Source organism: Triticum urartu, chromosome 6A, assembly GCF_056163025.1.
Source record: "Triticum urartu cultivar PI428250 chromosome 6A, HENAU_Tu73, whole genome shotgun sequence".
In the NCBI taxonomy this organism is placed as follows: domain Eukaryota; kingdom Viridiplantae; phylum Streptophyta; class Magnoliopsida; order Poales; family Poaceae; genus Triticum; species Triticum urartu.
In genome coordinates this window covers 559,400,255-559,416,793 of record NC_141878.1, presented here as the reverse complement: position 1 = coordinate 559,416,793, position 16,539 = coordinate 559,400,255, and the positions used below count along the sequence as shown (strand labels likewise).

General features: G+C 44.4%; 2 protein-coding genes across 2 annotated transcripts; both read right to left on the bottom strand.

Annotated features, from left to right (window-relative positions):
- Positions 1–11,281: 11,281 nt before the first annotated feature.
- LOC147966317 (uncharacterized) lies at positions 11,282–12,050 on the bottom strand. Its single transcript, XM_087530785.1, has one exon. The coding sequence runs from the start codon at positions 11,933–11,935 to the stop codon at positions 11,282–11,284; it is 654 nt and encodes a 217-aa protein (XP_087386911.1). The 5' UTR covers positions 11,936–12,050.
- Positions 12,051–14,997: 2,947 nt separating this feature from the next.
- On the bottom strand, positions 14,998–16,127 carry LOC125512734 (senescence-specific cysteine protease SAG39-like). The gene is made up of 2 exons (XM_048677825.2): positions 15,680–16,127; positions 14,998–15,584 (listed from the first exon to the last, which is right to left on the bottom strand). The coding sequence occupies exons 1-2, from the start codon at positions 16,110–16,112 to the stop codon at positions 14,998–15,000; spliced, it is 1,020 nt and encodes a 339-aa protein (XP_048533782.2). The 5' UTR covers positions 16,113–16,127.
- Between the last annotated feature and the right edge of the window lie 412 nt (positions 16,128–16,539).

The following is a 16,539-nucleotide window of genomic DNA, read 5'->3' as shown; positions in this document are numbered from 1 at the left end:
GAAGATAAAATGACTTCTTCAAATTTTATGAAATATGAGTTGGGAGTTTCAAAGAATTAAATTCAAAATTCTTTTGAATTTATTTTCAATTTGGAATGTTATATATTAGATCACCATGCATATCTTATTTTCTTGCATTTTGGTCGATCCTAGAAATTTCACGCAACTCAAGGACCTTCGGAGAGAGTTGGAGATTTCGTTATTTTCATATTTGAGAGTTTTCTCGAATTTGAAAAGAGGATCATTTGATTTATTTATTTCATCTTTAATTATTTTTCCGATATCAAAATATGAGAGAGGGAATAATATGACTTTCCCAAAATATAGAAAAAATGAAGATTTAATAAATAGATCGAATTTTGTTTTCCGGTGTATGTTTGTTTTTATTTGGATAGGGAAAAAATGCGCGTTTATAAAAATTGCATTTTTAGGCCCGGAGAAAAGTTCATTTTATCCGGCTCATTTTTAGAAGTCGGGGAAAATTTACTTTAAGTTTTTTTGGAGTTCGTTTAGTTCTCTTTTTGTTTTTTTTCTGTGCACGGAACCAGTTAAAAAAAAAGAAAAGCCTCCCGCCAGGCCAGCCGGGCCTAAAGCCCAGCCAGCCGGCCGCCCCCAGCTCCCTGCGCGCGCCAGGCGCAGGAGCGCAGCCAGGCCGCCGCCTCGCCTCTTGCTTAGCCGAGTCCTTTTAGGATTCTAGGCTATCTCTTTTCCTTGTTTCGTTTTCTTTTTCCTAATCTTAGCCTATTTCTTGTCCCCTATCCCAAGTCTCCTCACCCCTCCTCAATATAAATACCTCAACACCCCCCTCTAAACACATCAAATCAAAGCCGCAGCAAGCAGCAGCGCGCAGCCCCACACCGCGCCCCTCACCCGCGCCGCCCTAGTGCCGCCGCCGCCGCCGCCGCCACCCGCGCCGCCGCCGCCCTACGCCGCCGCCGCCGGAGCCCCGCTCGCCGGAACCTCGCCGAGGTTGCCCCGCGTCTCTTTTCCTCGGATCGTTTTCTTCTATTCGTTCCGATTCTTTTTCTTCTGATTCGTTTTCTAGATCGGTTCTTCATTTCGGTTTCTTTTCCGAAACCCTAGATCGGTTTTCCGTTTTTCTTTTCGGTTTCTTTTCCGAAAACCCTAGATCGGTTTTCGTTCTTCTTTCGGACCGTTCGTCTCAACGAACGTGATCACCGATTCTTCCCCGGTTAACGACGTCCGTTCGTTTAACCGTTCGTCTTTTTCTTTTCGTCGGATTTATTCCGCGATCGCGATCTCAGATCCGATCTTCGTTCTAGTCTTTCTTCTCGCCCGTTTATCGGAATCAGGTGATTCAAGCGCCTGGAGTTTCGTTTCGAAACCGCCGTTCCGTCTAATCAACTTAAACAAGTTTTTGCCTCGGTAAAATTTGACCTAGATTCAACTTGCTAGAACCGAGTTGTTTTCTTCCGCCGTTTGTTTTTCGTCGTTTGTTCGGTTCGTTCTTTCTTTGCAACCGGAGTTCTTAAGTTGAACTACCTGGTTCGATCTCTTGTTCGAGTTTTACCTGTGCATTAGATGAGTACTTATTGTGTGGTACTATTGTTTGCTTATGATAGATTGACCGGAGTGTGACGAGTAGGTCTATCAAGAGTTTTGAGTGCGAATCATCTTCATCAACATTGCAGGCAAGTTCACACTTTGATCATACCTTTTCTACAACCCATGTTTTATTGCATTAGATCAATCCCCTCACACTGCATGATTAGGATCTAATTAAATTGTGGGATGGGAAGTAGATGAGGTAGTACCTATTACCTGTATTATTATGAAACCCTTGGGAGTTACTTCTACGTTTGCTATTTATGCCATGCTATGCTAGTAGACGTGGATTGGGTGAGTGGTATCCATGACAGATGTGAGATTGATATTTTAATGATTTATCTAAGGTGACAACTTAAACACACATCTGGGTGGATTGAGGCACCTGATGTCTATCAGGACTTGCCTGTTTTTTTTGGACCGCCACCCAGGCTCAAAGGGATCATAAGATCTTTCATGCTAGAAACTTTCGTGTGCAGCCACATGCTACTATGGGCTCTGGCATAGTTGACTAAGTTGTGCGAACTCTTACGGGGTGGACTAGCAGATGTAGGGGTTGTAGGTGGTACGGTCTACCCCACATGTAAGGTGCTAGCGCTTCTGAAAGACTATGTCTCGGTCATCCGTTTCTCAAACACCATGTAGTGCGAGAAAACAAACGGAGGTGATCGAGTCATGTGGGAAAAAGTGCGCAAACCTCTGCAGAGTGTACAAACTAATCATGATTAGCCGTGTCCCCGGTTATGGACAACTTGAGTATCTAGTACTTGAATATCATGTGAATCTCATCACGTTACTTTAAATTAATGTTGTTGGGTTTTAATTATTTTTAATTGGGATTGAGAATGCTGTCAACCATTCTCAATGTTTCACAACCACCATGATAGTTAAATAAATTTATTCCTTTGCAGTAGGGAAAAATTGGCTTTACGCAAAAACCTTATAACCATAGAGCTTTTCCACCAGCCAAATATGCATGTAGTGATAGCCTTTGTTCATCATTCTCTATGGTGTAAATTTGCCAGTACATTCAATGTACTGACCCGTTTTCGGGCTGCAACGTCTCATGTTGCAGGTTTCTTACGACGAGTAAGTGTTACGTTAGGGTTACGATTTCTACCCTCAACTTTGCCGTTGGTGTTGATGGGAACCCACAACCTTATTGCTTCCGCTATATTGGATTGAGGTAATAGTATTTACGTTACTTTATACATGTGATTTACCTCTGCTATAAATCCTTCGAGTACTGTGTGTGTCAGCATACTGATCCAGGGATGACACCTAAGCACAGAGACTTGATCCATTCGGGTCGGGTCGCTACATTCGGTGGCGCTGAAGGCGCCCTACAGGGGTTCCCCTTACGGACTCCTCCTACGTGCCCTCCACTAATTGCCCCCCTGATTTTCACTGGTGGGCCCGCCTCATTATACCAAATCTCTGCCAAGCACTGCTAACCACTCCGTTAAACCCCTGTAAACAGCCCGTGAATCTAGCATCTCTCGGTGGTGAGGGAGGGAGGTGCGGGATGAATGTGGGGGAGCTAGGGTTTCTGTGATGAGGAGTCCGGACCATAGCTTTTTAGGTTAATATTTTGGCATGTTGAATCTTACATGAATAAAATGTGTGATATGTAATATAAAGTTGTTGCATGGACGAACCTCACGTAAATATTCAAAAACAAGCTTTCAAAGGACTAAAAATTCCAACCATGAACTTTTGTCAAATCCGTGAACTTTTCTCAAACTCATGATCTTTTTTTTTCAAACTCGCAAACTTTTCTTAGAATATTGTGGACTCTTTAAAATCCACGTGTTTTCCTAAATCATGAACTTCTTCTCAAATACGTCAAATTTTCAAATTCCATTTTTTTCAAATGCATTATATTTTTTCAAATATATAAACATTTTTTTGTATCCGCATTTTTTTCAATTTCGTAAACGTTTCCAAAATCTCGGATTTTTTCGTAAGTAACCCATTAACAATCAACGGTCAATGTGGGAAGAGTAGTTCAGAATCGATTCTAGCAGGAATCTGTTTGAGATTCTGATTTTGAAAGGTCTAGAATTTGAGAATCAGTAGCTACAGCCCAAACAAATGCCCCACACTTCCTTTTTTTTTGCGAAACATAGCATAAACAATTCATGCAATATAACAAAATGTGGCCGTATGCATCGCCCAGATGCAGAGGCCGGGGGTCATCCTCCCTTTTTAAAAAAAATGCAATATAACAAAATACAAACATTGCCTTATCCATGATGGATAAACTCATGTATCTTCTCAAAAGGAGTTCCCCCATTACATCGAATATTGACGGGTGCGGCATGGCCTGCCTTTATGGTCTAGGCTATTTGGACTTTTCTTTTCTTCTTCTTTAGAGCATGCAAATTGTAGCGCCAGTTGGGCCTAACATGTGGGGTTGCACACCGGGCAATTTGCTTTACACTCGTCTCGTGTACGATAGCATGGAACATCCGGCCGCGTAAGGCAGCACATGCATTGGTCCCAAGAAATTTTGTCGCTTTTGGTCTTACAATCCCGTTCGGCACAAAATTTCAGGGTAAGCCTGCTCTCATCTAATGACGAGTGTAATATAGGATCGTTAGCACTTGAGTTGGCATGATGGTCTCCGTGGCTCCTTCCATCCATGAGGCGGCCTATTATTTGCAATGTGTTTGTCAGTGCACCAAACATAAAATTATACACCTGATGGAGAAAATACATGCAAGAGTTCTCCTTTCTTACACTGCCCAATCACTACAAGATAGCCGACGCACAAAAGAGCAACCATGAACACCAAGCTGCTCCCCTTCATATCTGAGCTTTATATATTGTTGGATGAAGTTTTCTATGTGAGAGAGCACGAAAGTGTAGCTGGCAATGAGATTTATATATATAGACTACGAGATATATACGTAATCAATAACAAGATTGAGACTTATCTCTTGCCTCGATATATATAGAGTACGTGATAATGCGTAATTAATAAAAAGATTGACAAAAGCCAATTTGACATGTTTTCTCTTTGCATGTAAAGATAGAAAAAAAATGAAAGAATTAATTATTACCAATATATAAGATCGACTTGGAGAAATTCAACTAATTATTACCAATATATAAGATCGACTTGGAGAAATTCAACCAATCTCATCCGTTCAACCGCGTCTATCCAATGTCCTATCTTGCCTCGGCGTTTAACGTCAAACATGTGACTGAAGAAGATAAGGAGATGAACATAGGGGTGGTGAATCATGAGGTCGCCATGATGATGGATGGACTTTCTGGTTGTTGTTCGTCAAGATTAGTTACTGTAGTTCTTTTCAGAACTGTTGTGTTGACAGGATGGATGCATTGGAGTAGATAGATAGGTATTCCTTCCGTCCAAAAAAATTTGTCCCCCAATGGATGTATCTAGGACCAAGTTAGTGCTAGATATATCCATTTGAGGAACAAGTTTAGGACAAGCTTTTTCGGACGAAGGGAGTAGGCAATAGCTCTTAGATATCAACAATCCTGATAATGGTATTGTTGGATGGTATTTGTACTCTCAACTACAAATATGTGATATATAATTACATTGCTTCTTTGGGTGCATTTCTATCCAACGATGCATTATGCTGCCGGAATTTCTAGTGAAAATTCCCCCGACTTGTTCAAATTTCATCCTTGTTTGTAATGAAACGAAACCTTTAGGGTGTTGATTGAAAAATGGTTGTCCTTGTTTGTACGGAAACAAAACCTTTAGGGGGGCAGATCCTGGTGAAGACCTTCTCTTCGGTCGGTGGCCGGAGCCGGTGATGGTATCTGTAACATGAGTGAGGGCGAAAGTGTCATTGAAGCATACCTGGGAGATGGGAGATGACAACTCTGGGAAGGGCGACATATGTTAATAAGAGATCTCTTGTATGTAACATTAATATTTGATTAGTTATATGATAAATAAACTGAGACGACATATAATTTATTTTTGATTATTTGTAGTTGTAAAATATTGATTTCAACACAAATGACATAATATGTTTGAAACAACTAAATATTTTTCATACATGGCTTCCTGTTGAGGTTTCCATTTATGGGAATGGTTGCATATTGAGGTGCCATATGGTAACAGAAATACTTTGGTAAAGATCAAATATTTAGTCATATATGATGTGTTAGGAGGTGTCAAGCCATCTAAATCTAACTATTTTTTCTCTTTTCTCTTCATTAGAGATTTATACATGGTTAGTGAGAGCCTAAGGGAGCCATGGCCCTCGCCAATAACCCGTGCCTCACCATTGCTAGAAGGGGCTGTTTTTTAAGAGTGGTCATATACGTGAGCATTACCAAATAGCAAGTTTTTTAGGGGCCAAATGGCACGTGTTGTGTGGTATTTGGTGCGGCCCCTAGTGTAAGCCTCTCTATGTGACATGACGGATGGCCTCGTCATTTGGAGGGCACGAAATGAATTTCTTTTCTAAAAGAAAAGAATGCGAAACACAAATGACGTTTTAATAGAGTATTCAAATCATAGAACTTCTAGAGTAACACCATATTCAGAATCCATAGACTGACCGATATGGACCGTTCTTTGCTCTATCGGTATATAAACTACAAAGTGATACGTCTTGAAAGGTAAACGTACATGCATACATGAACGAAATCAGCAAGCACACGTGGAGCGACCTGCATGCACTTGTCTCTTGTTCGTATGATTATTGGGGTTCAACATTTGAGTGTACGTAGGGGTTAATTTATCGGCCGCTGCTGACGCGGTTGGACTTGCACTCGCTGCTGCAGGCGTCGATGCACCTCGTGGCGGCACTGGACTCGCATGCTTTGCATATTTTGACCTGCTGCTTGAAGGAGTAGGGACTGCACTCGTTCCGACATGCGGTCCGCTCGGTTTGATCGGTGCAGAATGTGCTGCATGAGCCGACGCAGTCGTTGGGCGCGCACTTATCGTTGCAGTAGGTCGTGCACGACTGCGCGTACGGCACGAGATTTGCAGGTCGTGCACGCCGGCGAGACGTCGACGGACGACGGTGCAGGCATTTCCGCACCCTGCCGCGGCAACGTAGGCTTCACACGTCGACCTTGCCCGACACCGCGTGTCACAGTCCTGGCACATCGTCACCGGCGCGGGAGCTGGGGCCGGAACATGTGCCGGAGCTGGAGCCGGGGCCAGAACCGGTGCCGGAAGAGCTGGAGCCGGATGCGTCCTGCATGCTAAGGCCTTGTACAATGCAAGGTGCAAGGGAAAGTGCCAAGAGAAATAAATCAGGCTTTTTTTAAAGCACTGGTGTTTATTTATACAGGGTAAACGTTTAACTAGACGCATGTCCGATAGAAATAAACACCGGTGTTTTAAAAAAATCCGATTTATTTTTTAAGCACCATCCTAAGCATCTACCATTATATAAGGCCTAAGACAATGCTAGCACTAACATGGCCAAAACGACGGCATGTATGGCGGTGGTCCTAAGAGCAGATGGTTCTGAGGTCATTGTTGGAGCTAAGATATTAGGATAGCTTTTTTTTTTCTTTAAAAAAAAAGAAAAGCTCATGGTCTCTACATCCTGCCTGCAACCATATTCTTGGGTCCCGATAACTGCCACACGTGTGGTGTATCGGATAGTTGTGTCACACGCCTCGTGTGGAATGGACAACAACCAGCCCACACACCTACGTGTGGGCAAGACAACTAATGCCCACACACATTTTTTTTCCCTCCTAAACCCTCTCACACGCGTGCGTATGGGCGAAGTTGATAACGCCCACACGCCCGTATGTCAGGCCTCGTACCCTTCTAGTCCCGCACGCGACACGTGACGCCCACCGCACGCCCGCAGTTGCCATGGTCCAGACTCTCGTCCATGTTCGGTTATCTGCAGTTGCCATGTCGCTGAACTACGGTTGCCATGTCGGACAACTGCAGTTGCCATGGTTGCTCAACTGCAGTTGCCATGTATGGTCTGATCTAATGTAGTTGCCATGATTTCATAACTTTAGGAGTTGCCACATACTAACACTAGGCAGTTGAGAGAGTTGCCATGTGCTCACAAGCATGCTAGGGCAGTTGCCATGTAAAAAGGAAGAGTTGCCATCTGCTTACGTGCACGTTGGGGCAGTTGCCATGTACCATGCAAAAACACATGACAACTCGGTAAAAGACAGTTGCCATCTGCTTATGTGCACACTAGGCAGTTGCCGTGTACCCTGCAGAAACACATGGCAACTCGGGTAAAAAAAGAGAGTTGCCACCTGTTTATAAAGCACACTAGAGGCAGTTGCCATGTGCGCTGCAAAAAGACATGGCAACTAGCAGCTTACGTGTGGGAGAGGAGATGGACGTGTGGGCGAGATGGCAAATGCCCACACACCAGCCCTTGTGCGTGACTGAAAACTGATGTGTGGGTGAACTGTTAAACGCCCACACACCGACCCCTCCGTATGGTAAAACGGATGTGTGGGCGAACTATGTCACACACCACACACACGCCTTGTTCTACGTGGCACAGAAAAATCAGCTAGATTGTGTCAAGATTCGTGTATATAATATTAGACGATGATGGATGCGTGTGGTCGAGATGGTCAACGCCCATACATGTGGGCGTTAACATTTTCATTTTGTTAATGGTGATGCTAAATCTCAGTCAACTGAGACTTTCTAGACTGTTTAATTATTTATGGCATTAAGATTAGCGCATTACTGGGCATGTCGTGTAGAAAACTTATATGGTTGGGCTGCTCTTTGTTTGTTTTTCTGTGCCGGTGTAGGCTTTTTTTTCGGAGGGGACCTTTTTCTCTGTTTGTCGGAATTTTACCAATATAAAAATGTTGTGTTGCAGCCTTTTACAGTGAGAGAGGAGATGGGCATGTGTGACGTTGAACATTTCTTGCGTGGCCTTCGTCTTCTGCCCTCTTTCTACATTTTTTTCTTCCTTTTTTCTATTTTTGTTTCTGGTTTTATTATTATTATTATTATTATTATTATTTTCTATTTTTATGTTCACCTTTTGTTTTAAATTTTATTTTTCAAAATGAAAGTATTTTCCATCTGATCGAACAATCACCTGAATCAGACTTCGTAAGGTCTCAGTCGACGAGTGTTTTGTTTGCTTCAAGATTCATGCTGGGTGTGGTTGTTTTTGTTTCGGCCTGTATAAAGCGCGGACCATGCCATTTCCTTTCTTTTCTTTTCGCATGGCCTTGTCGCGTGCGAGTGTTGCCTTTTTCTTGTCATGGCTTGGGCTGCATTTTTAAGCACCTAACAAGCCTGTTTCTTTCTTTCTTTTGTTTCTCTCTCGTGTCCAATCAGTTGGCTTCCAATCTTTTTGGTGACGGGCTGATTTAGGGTGCGTCTGGTTTATTTCTGTGTTCCTTTTTATTTGCTTTTCCTATCTCTTTTTTTAATATATTTTTGTAAGTATTTTTTAACAAAAAAAACGGCATCCTCGTGTCGTTCATTTTATTTTGCATTTGTATTTTTACCATTTCCCTTTTTCCTTTTTATTTATAGTTTCCTTCTTTTTATTTGATTTTAAAACATTTTCATTATTTCCTTATTTATTTATATTTTCTTTTTTCTTGTTTTTAAAACATTTCTCTTGTATGCCTGCTATTAGGCACAACTGTAAGTGTCACCATTGACTGTAATTTCTTTTGTTGGGAGAAGGGCAATGGGATGTCTGTCGCTAGACACACAACTGCAAGTGTCGTCTTTGACTACAACTGCGTGTCTTTTAATGCAACCACTTAGAGGTGTTTTGTTGTGGGTGCAGTTGCACATCTACCACTAGGCACACAACTACAAATGTCGTCCCTGACTGCAACTCTGTGGTGTTTTATCAAGGAAGGCGTAGTTGCATGTCTGCCAGTAGGCATGCAACTGCAGGTGTGACCCTCGACTGCATCTGCATGTCTTCCACATGGTTGCAACTCAGTGGTGTTTGTCGAGCGGAGGAGAGGCAATTGCATGTCCAACACTAGACATGCAACTGCAAGTGTCGCCCTCCTAAATGCAATTGAAATGTCTTCAATGCGACTGCAACTATGTACCATTTTTATCAAGTGAAGGTTTAGTTGCATGTTTATCACTAGTTGCACAACTATAAGGCCTCCTTTGGTTCATAGGATTGGAAAATCATAGGAATAGGAAAGTCATAGGAAATGAGATGACATGTATCTCAAATCCTATGCATAGGAATAGAAAAAGAGACGCCCTTTGATTCACATCATAGGATTTTTTTCCATTGAGTCTAGGCTAATGTTTATTTTCCTATGAAATGTGGAGGATAGGAAGAATTCCTCCATAGGAATAGGATTTCATTAGCCAGGTGCTCCCTACTTTCAGCTACCCTTAATTTCTCTGGTTTCTTGGTTCACAGTTGAGAGATCGCGGTTGCCCGGTCCATCGTTGACTGTTGATTTTTGGGGAAAACCAACTTCTAAAAAAACAAGAATTCAAAAAATGTTCAGGGGTATAAAAAAAGTTTGTATATTTTAAGAAGTTCATAGATTTGAAAAATGAAGTTCATAAAAATTAAAAGGTTCACTTTTTAAAAAGGTTCAATAAATTTGAAAAGAGTTCAACAAATTTTGAAAAAATTCACAAATTTGAAATTTTTTTCAAGACTTGGGAAGTTCGTAATTTGGAATAAGTTCGAAATAATTAATAAACTTCATAAAATATTTGAAAAAAGATTGTAATTTGAAAAGGTTCACAAATTTGGAAAAAATAAAAAACTAAATAACTAATTTGGAAAAAGTCCGTGAAAATTCTGAAAAGTTCACAAAGGTGATAAAACAAGAAATTTAAAAATAAAGGAAAAAATATAAATTGAGACAAGTGGGATCCATATTGCATAAGGATATACAGTAGTAGTACATAGAGACAGCATGGGCCCGGTGCCTCGCTGGTGCAGTGACGTTTTTTTTGCGGGGTGGGGTTGGCGGTTACAAACGACCGGCCACAAAGCAGACGATTTGACGGCCACAAACGGACGTGCACTGTATTGCACAGTTCGGCATCCAGAAATTTAAGAACTGTTTTAGTTTTAGGACTAGCATTGCCACACTTTGCCACACATTTTTGCCAAACTTTATTAAGGCTAGTTCATCAAAATGAGAGTCACAAGTTGGCAAGCCTAAGAGAATTTTGCCATACTTTTTGTGTGTATGCCATGTGTGGTTCAAGTGTGGCTTGTCTAAGGTGTGGTCTGAACCAAACACTCATCTAAGTTGGTCAAATTTGCCTAACCTTAGGTGTGGCAATCTTTGGCAAAGCTAGTTACAAAACAAACAACCCCTTAGGCATGCCAGTGTTTGCATCCGAATTTTTTATTTTTCAATTTCAAGCAATGACGTGTACATGCAAGCTAAATTTAGGCATTGTTAGTGTATTCACCTCTCACATTCAGAAAGTAAATAAATATTGCACCAGAACCACATGAATCGTACGTCGTCAAAAGACAAATTCATTGATGGAACACGATCGAAAGTAGAGTAGCTACGAGTAGCCATGGATCTGCCCAGAATCCGCTTTGGGCATTACTAGTGTACTTACCTCTCAGTTGCAAGTTTCATCAGAAAGAAAAACAAATGTTGAAGCACAACCACATCAACGTACGACGTCTTCAAAAAGACAAATTCATTGATGTAACCCGATCGAAAGGAGACTGGCTACACATGCGCAAAGCTTCGTAGAGGGGCACGTCTTCTTTGGTCGCCTCAGATGTCAGATGGTCATGCGCGCGAGCCCGAGCGCGAGGCTGCCAGCCCTGGGATCTACCGGTGCGAGGCTGCAAGAGCTCAAGCCCGAGGCAAGGACGTCGGCGAGAGGGTGCTGTTGCTGTTCCTGCATCGGCGCCGGGGAAGCCGGCTCCGACCCCGACTGGACCCCCTCCTCCAAGAAACCCGTAGCGGCGTTCTTCATGAACTCCGTCCAGTATTCTTGGGCCTTCTCCGGGCTGCTCTTGGCGGCCTTCTTTCTGTAGGCCGTCCAGCGGCGCATCCAGTCGCGGCTGAGGAGCTCGTCCTCGTCGCGGTGGGAGAGTGCGGCGAGGGCGGTGTGGAGGTAGCACACCTCGCGCTCCGCCGATAGGTGACGCCACCGGGCGAGGCAGAGGCTGCGGGAGCGGCCCGGCATCCGGCACGCCACCCGGCTCCAGTGGCGGAAGCCGTTTTCCCTCGCGAGCCGCTCCAGGCGCGCGTCTTCCTCGGCTGTCCACAGCAGCCTCAGCCTCAGGCGCATGGTGGACATCGATCTACCTCCTCGGCCGAATCGAGACATCGAGGAGTTGCCGAAGCCCTTCTCCCTCGCGAGCCGCTCAAGGTACGCGTCCTCTGCCGCCGTGCACCCGCGCTGCAGGATCAGGCGCACGCTCGACATCGATCGATCGATCGATCTCCTCGGCCGACGGCGGCGATGTCTCCGCTCGATCGCCGGCGAAATCGATCGAGACCTGCGCGTGGCGTCGGCCCGGAAGCTGAGCTCGAGGACTTGGTAGCGGCCCAATGACGATCGATCGGTCGATTTGCCCGCGAGTCCATAACCATATGGGTACGTGAACGCCGTTGCCAAGTCGATTTCGAACTCGGACACGGTTCTGTCGCTCACGCACCTTAATTACGAGCGCGCAGGCGAGCAACCGACCGACGAGTCCGAGTTTGCACAAGTACACAAGTTTGGGCATGTGAATACGTGTAGCTCGATATGGCTTCATGTCTTTTATTTTTCAACCTGCCGGCCCACTTGTGTGCGAAACATGCAAACACACTTGGGGTTACCGACTGTTGGATGGACTCCCCGCCCGGTTTCTTCATGACCAGCATGATGGCTAATCATGTCGGTGCCGATGTCATTTGAATAAAGCTTAAAGTTTTCCACAAATTTTTTTTTCAATCATGACGGCAGCTTTTTCTTCATGGGAAATCGACGTAGTTTTAGTCCTGAAAATAACAGGCAGGTGCAACTTGCAATCAGTTAGCACAAGCTGTTACACACATTATAGTGTAGGGTGTAGCCAGCGGTACACCCACCATAGATCTACCAAATTTGATATGTGAATGTTCCTGTTAGGTTGACGGATCCACTCAATTTGATCGTCCCGTCGCACGGTGCATCATCCCACCGTGGGCATGCGACACGTAGCATGTGAGCCCCACACGGGGGGTGCCCTGCATTATCCTTTCATCTTCTATGTCTCTCAGTCGCTCCATTGCCTCTCTCATGCTGCATCCCCCGATGATGACGTCACCCCACGCACTAAACCGGCAAGCCCCCACGCCGCCACATCCACTGTTCCGACGAGGTCTGTCGGATCCTCCGGATGGTAGTATGCATGAGCGCGGCTCCCACCACTGCAAGGCTGCGGGTCGACCGTGCTATGCTGAGGGGGAGGAGGACTAACGGCTGATGCGTGACGCCAGGTAGCTGCTGTGAAGTGAGGTGGAGGGCGCTATTACAAGCCTAGGCGTCGATGGATGCAAGTAGCGCATCGGTAATCAAGCCCAGCACTTTGCAATCCGCACCCACTCCTCCGTCATATCCACCCATACTTGCAAGCAGTTGTGAGGCTGCGACGGTGGCTATGAGCCCCCAGCTGCTGGTGTGAGGAGTGAGGTGGCAACGCTCGAACGTGGAAGCGTCTGGCTAGCGGTGCTGGAATCGGCCGGCGGTGATGCTGCGTGCGGAAGCGCATGTCAAAGGGAACTAGCCAGTAGGACGATGCGACGAGTTGATGGTAACATGCGACAGGCAGTGATGCGAGCACAAGTTGTGAGCTGTTGCCAGCCATGCATTGCGGTGATGCAACCGGCTAGTCCAGTTGCTACAATGTACTACATCTACTGCGTGCGCGGGCACGAACGGGACGTGCGCTGCACATGAGAGGGGGAAGAGAGCAGAGGTGGGGCGAAGGATATGACTGTGCGAACTCGCATCCAAGAGCATCTCCAACAGCAGCCCTATTTGAGGGCCCCAAAGGTTGATGGAGTAAAATTTGGGCATGAGCAAGTGTCGTCTCCAACCACAACCCTATCGCACTAATTTATGCTTTGAGGGGGACATTTATAGTTGAATAGATACTTGTACGATGAAACTGTGACCACTCCATTATAATCTCAGAGTATCATACATGACCTTGCATGCCGTGCCTGGCTCTATGAAAGATCCATCGACTGTGGGTGCTGCTCAGCCGTCTAGAGGCTTAGGCCATGAAGGACAATGGATGAAGGCCCAAGGATGAGCGGGGCGACATGGTACCATCGATAACTTTCCGTTAAGAGTCTACCCATGTGACCTCACATGAAATATGGGCCTTATCAGTGGGAGATGGTTGTTATGCACCAAATCATTCCTTGGGCTCCATATCATTACAATATCAAATACTTGTAGATCCAAGGAACTATACAAAGTAACTCCTAAAACTTCACAGACCATCGAGTCGTGCATCCAAAAAAAGATGGCAAGTGGTGAGTGATGAATGGACTAGGGCCAGGGATGATATACCAAAAGTGCAGGCCATCACACCCCAAGATCTTCACCATAGTGTTGATGAAAGATTCTAACTTCGTGAAACCACACCAACAAAAGCACATTACACAACCACAAAAACTGAATAGATCCAAGGGATTGGTCATGTGAGGGCAAATCCAAAATCCAAAAGATCAAATGCAAGACAAATACTCATGCACGTTTACACATGTTAGTGGTGGAGGTAAACACATCTTAAGCCCAATATTGATGTTTTGGCCAAGTTTTGTGAAGTCTCTTACTAGCTTTGATGACCCCAAAGTGCCCACTGTGGTGTGTCATTAGCCTATGGCACTCCTTGGGTCGGGCATGAAGCCAGGGAGCCTCCTCCTGGACTGGCTTCTTGTGCCCTCATTTCACAACACTCCCCATGCGGTCTAAAGTGACCGTAATCGTGTAGATCAAGGCGACTGACATTGGGGTTGGGAGAGAGGTCGATGTTAAGCATTGAAGAGTACGTCAACAGGGATTGGGGAGAGAAGGTCCCATCCTAGTTATGTCCATCAAGATTTACAAATTCACATCCATCAATTTCCTCCATCAGGCTTCAAATTTAATTTTAACATCAACTCTGCCATTTTCCACATTGTTTACCTAGATCCAAGATTGTCGTAAAAAACAAAAATTACTCAAAGAGTGCATTGTACATGCATGAAGGCACAAGAGTGCAATTCACTTATAAACTGCTACACCTCTACAAGTGTGAAATCTCCCAAGGATATAAAACACAAGTTTTTCATCAACCTCTGTATATGTGGCATAATTTACATAGTGTTCATGAAATATAAAGTATCGTGCAACAGATATGTTTGTAGATAATTCATATACATGTTACAAACTATACTTAATAAAAGTAGATGCATCCAATTATTTAATCTTTGTGTGCATACGAAGATACGTGGCATAGGATGTTCTTCCTATGCAGTGGGGTAAGAAGGCTCCATTGCAAGGCCACACATGCCTCTCTTGTCAGGAATGTCCTTCTCCATTCTTAAATATCCGTTCTCGCCCCATGTTGTTCCCCATGAATTCTTCAACAACCAATACTTTGTACCATCGCTGGTCTTGCCATAACCAATAGCTGCAATACCATGATCTAGGTCAGTGCCACATGAGCCTGTCATCACTCCACCTTTGTAAAATTGGAATGTCATATCTCCTCCGTCTACAGCTACCGAGACAGGTTGGCTTGCGATGGCTTGCATGAGGGCTCCCTCATTGTTGGTTGGAACATCCTCGTAGCTTTTTATGGATGCGGCATCGTTGGTTCCACTCTTGCACTTGTCATCTGCCGCAGTATACGGGTAGTTGGACTCAGTAGTGAGACCCCCGTTCTTGATTATGAACTTAAAGGCATCATCCATGAGCCCACCTTCGCAACCTTGGTCTTCACCATGGACATCACAATCCACCAACTCTTGCTCCGACAGTGAGATAAGCTTGCCAGTTTTGAGCTTAATGACGCCCTCCGTAGCAGCGACAGCAGAAAATGCCCAACAACAACCTACAAAATTTTATATTTTGGTAGATACTATAAGATGTCATTCAAAAAATTGAAATATATATGCAATAGTACATTATTATCCTAAATATACTTACCACAATCCCCTTGATCCTTGATAGGAGTGACTGCACCTTTGGTCCTCCAGTCTACGGTTGCCGGAAGTGCATCAAAACTGACATTCTCATACCTGAATCCGGTAGGAACCCTCTCCAAGCTCGGTTTGTACCCCTTGTTAGCCTTTGTTGCCTTGAACTCCTCGTTGGTGAGGTCGGTGAACTGATTGATGCCCAAATAGAACTTGCGGTTCTCGGCGTTAAATGACTCGATGAACCCGACATTGTCCTTGAACACCTCAAATCGCCGCGCCTTCTCAGTGGCGTCCTTATACACACGGCTGTACTGCACCATCCAACTTTCGTGCCTTGCCACCATCGACAAGTCATCGCTTAGCTCGCGAGCTGCTAGGACCGAACTGCATAAGCAAAGGCATCCGAGGATGCCAAGCATCAGAGCTTTTGAAATGGCCATTGTATGTTTGATGAACTGCTTGCAACTATTAGTGTGCAGTGTGTGCTCTTCTTTGGTTCTGCTGATGGAAATGTGTCTTATAGCTGGATGCATGTATTTAAATAATATAGGGATATGGACATGATACGGTGAAGTATCGTGTGGTGGACGGATGGCATAATTTAAATTTATGTGCATGTGGCGTACGTTTTCATCTGCATATGAGAGTGACCCTTGTTGTGCCGAGGCTTTGGGTGTGAGTACAGGAAAAATTAAATCGTGTATTCGTGATTACAACGTATTTTGATACTTCAAACGGACTGTTGATTTACAACACTGTGTGGAAAATACTTCTAAGAATCCTTGTAGTCTAGCAATGTAAAGCTATTACTAGATGTGACAACTGCTTGTAGAAGTTGATTAAGACAGCTTAATAACTAGCCAGATC

Excerpts from the sequence above, each read along its gene's own strand:
- LOC147966317 (XM_087530785.1), bottom strand. The coding sequence starts at position 11,935 with ATGTCGAGCGTGCGCCTGATCCTGCAGCGCGGGTGCACGGCGGCAGAG.
- LOC125512734 (XM_048677825.2), bottom strand. The coding sequence starts at position 16,112 with ATGGCCATTTCAAAAGCTCTGATGCTTGGCATCCTCGGATGCCTTTGC. Across the intron at positions 15,585-15,679 it reads CAAGGATCAAGGGGATTGTG|GTTGTTGTTGGGCATTTTCT; the intron begins GTAAGTATATTT and ends AAAATTTTGTAG.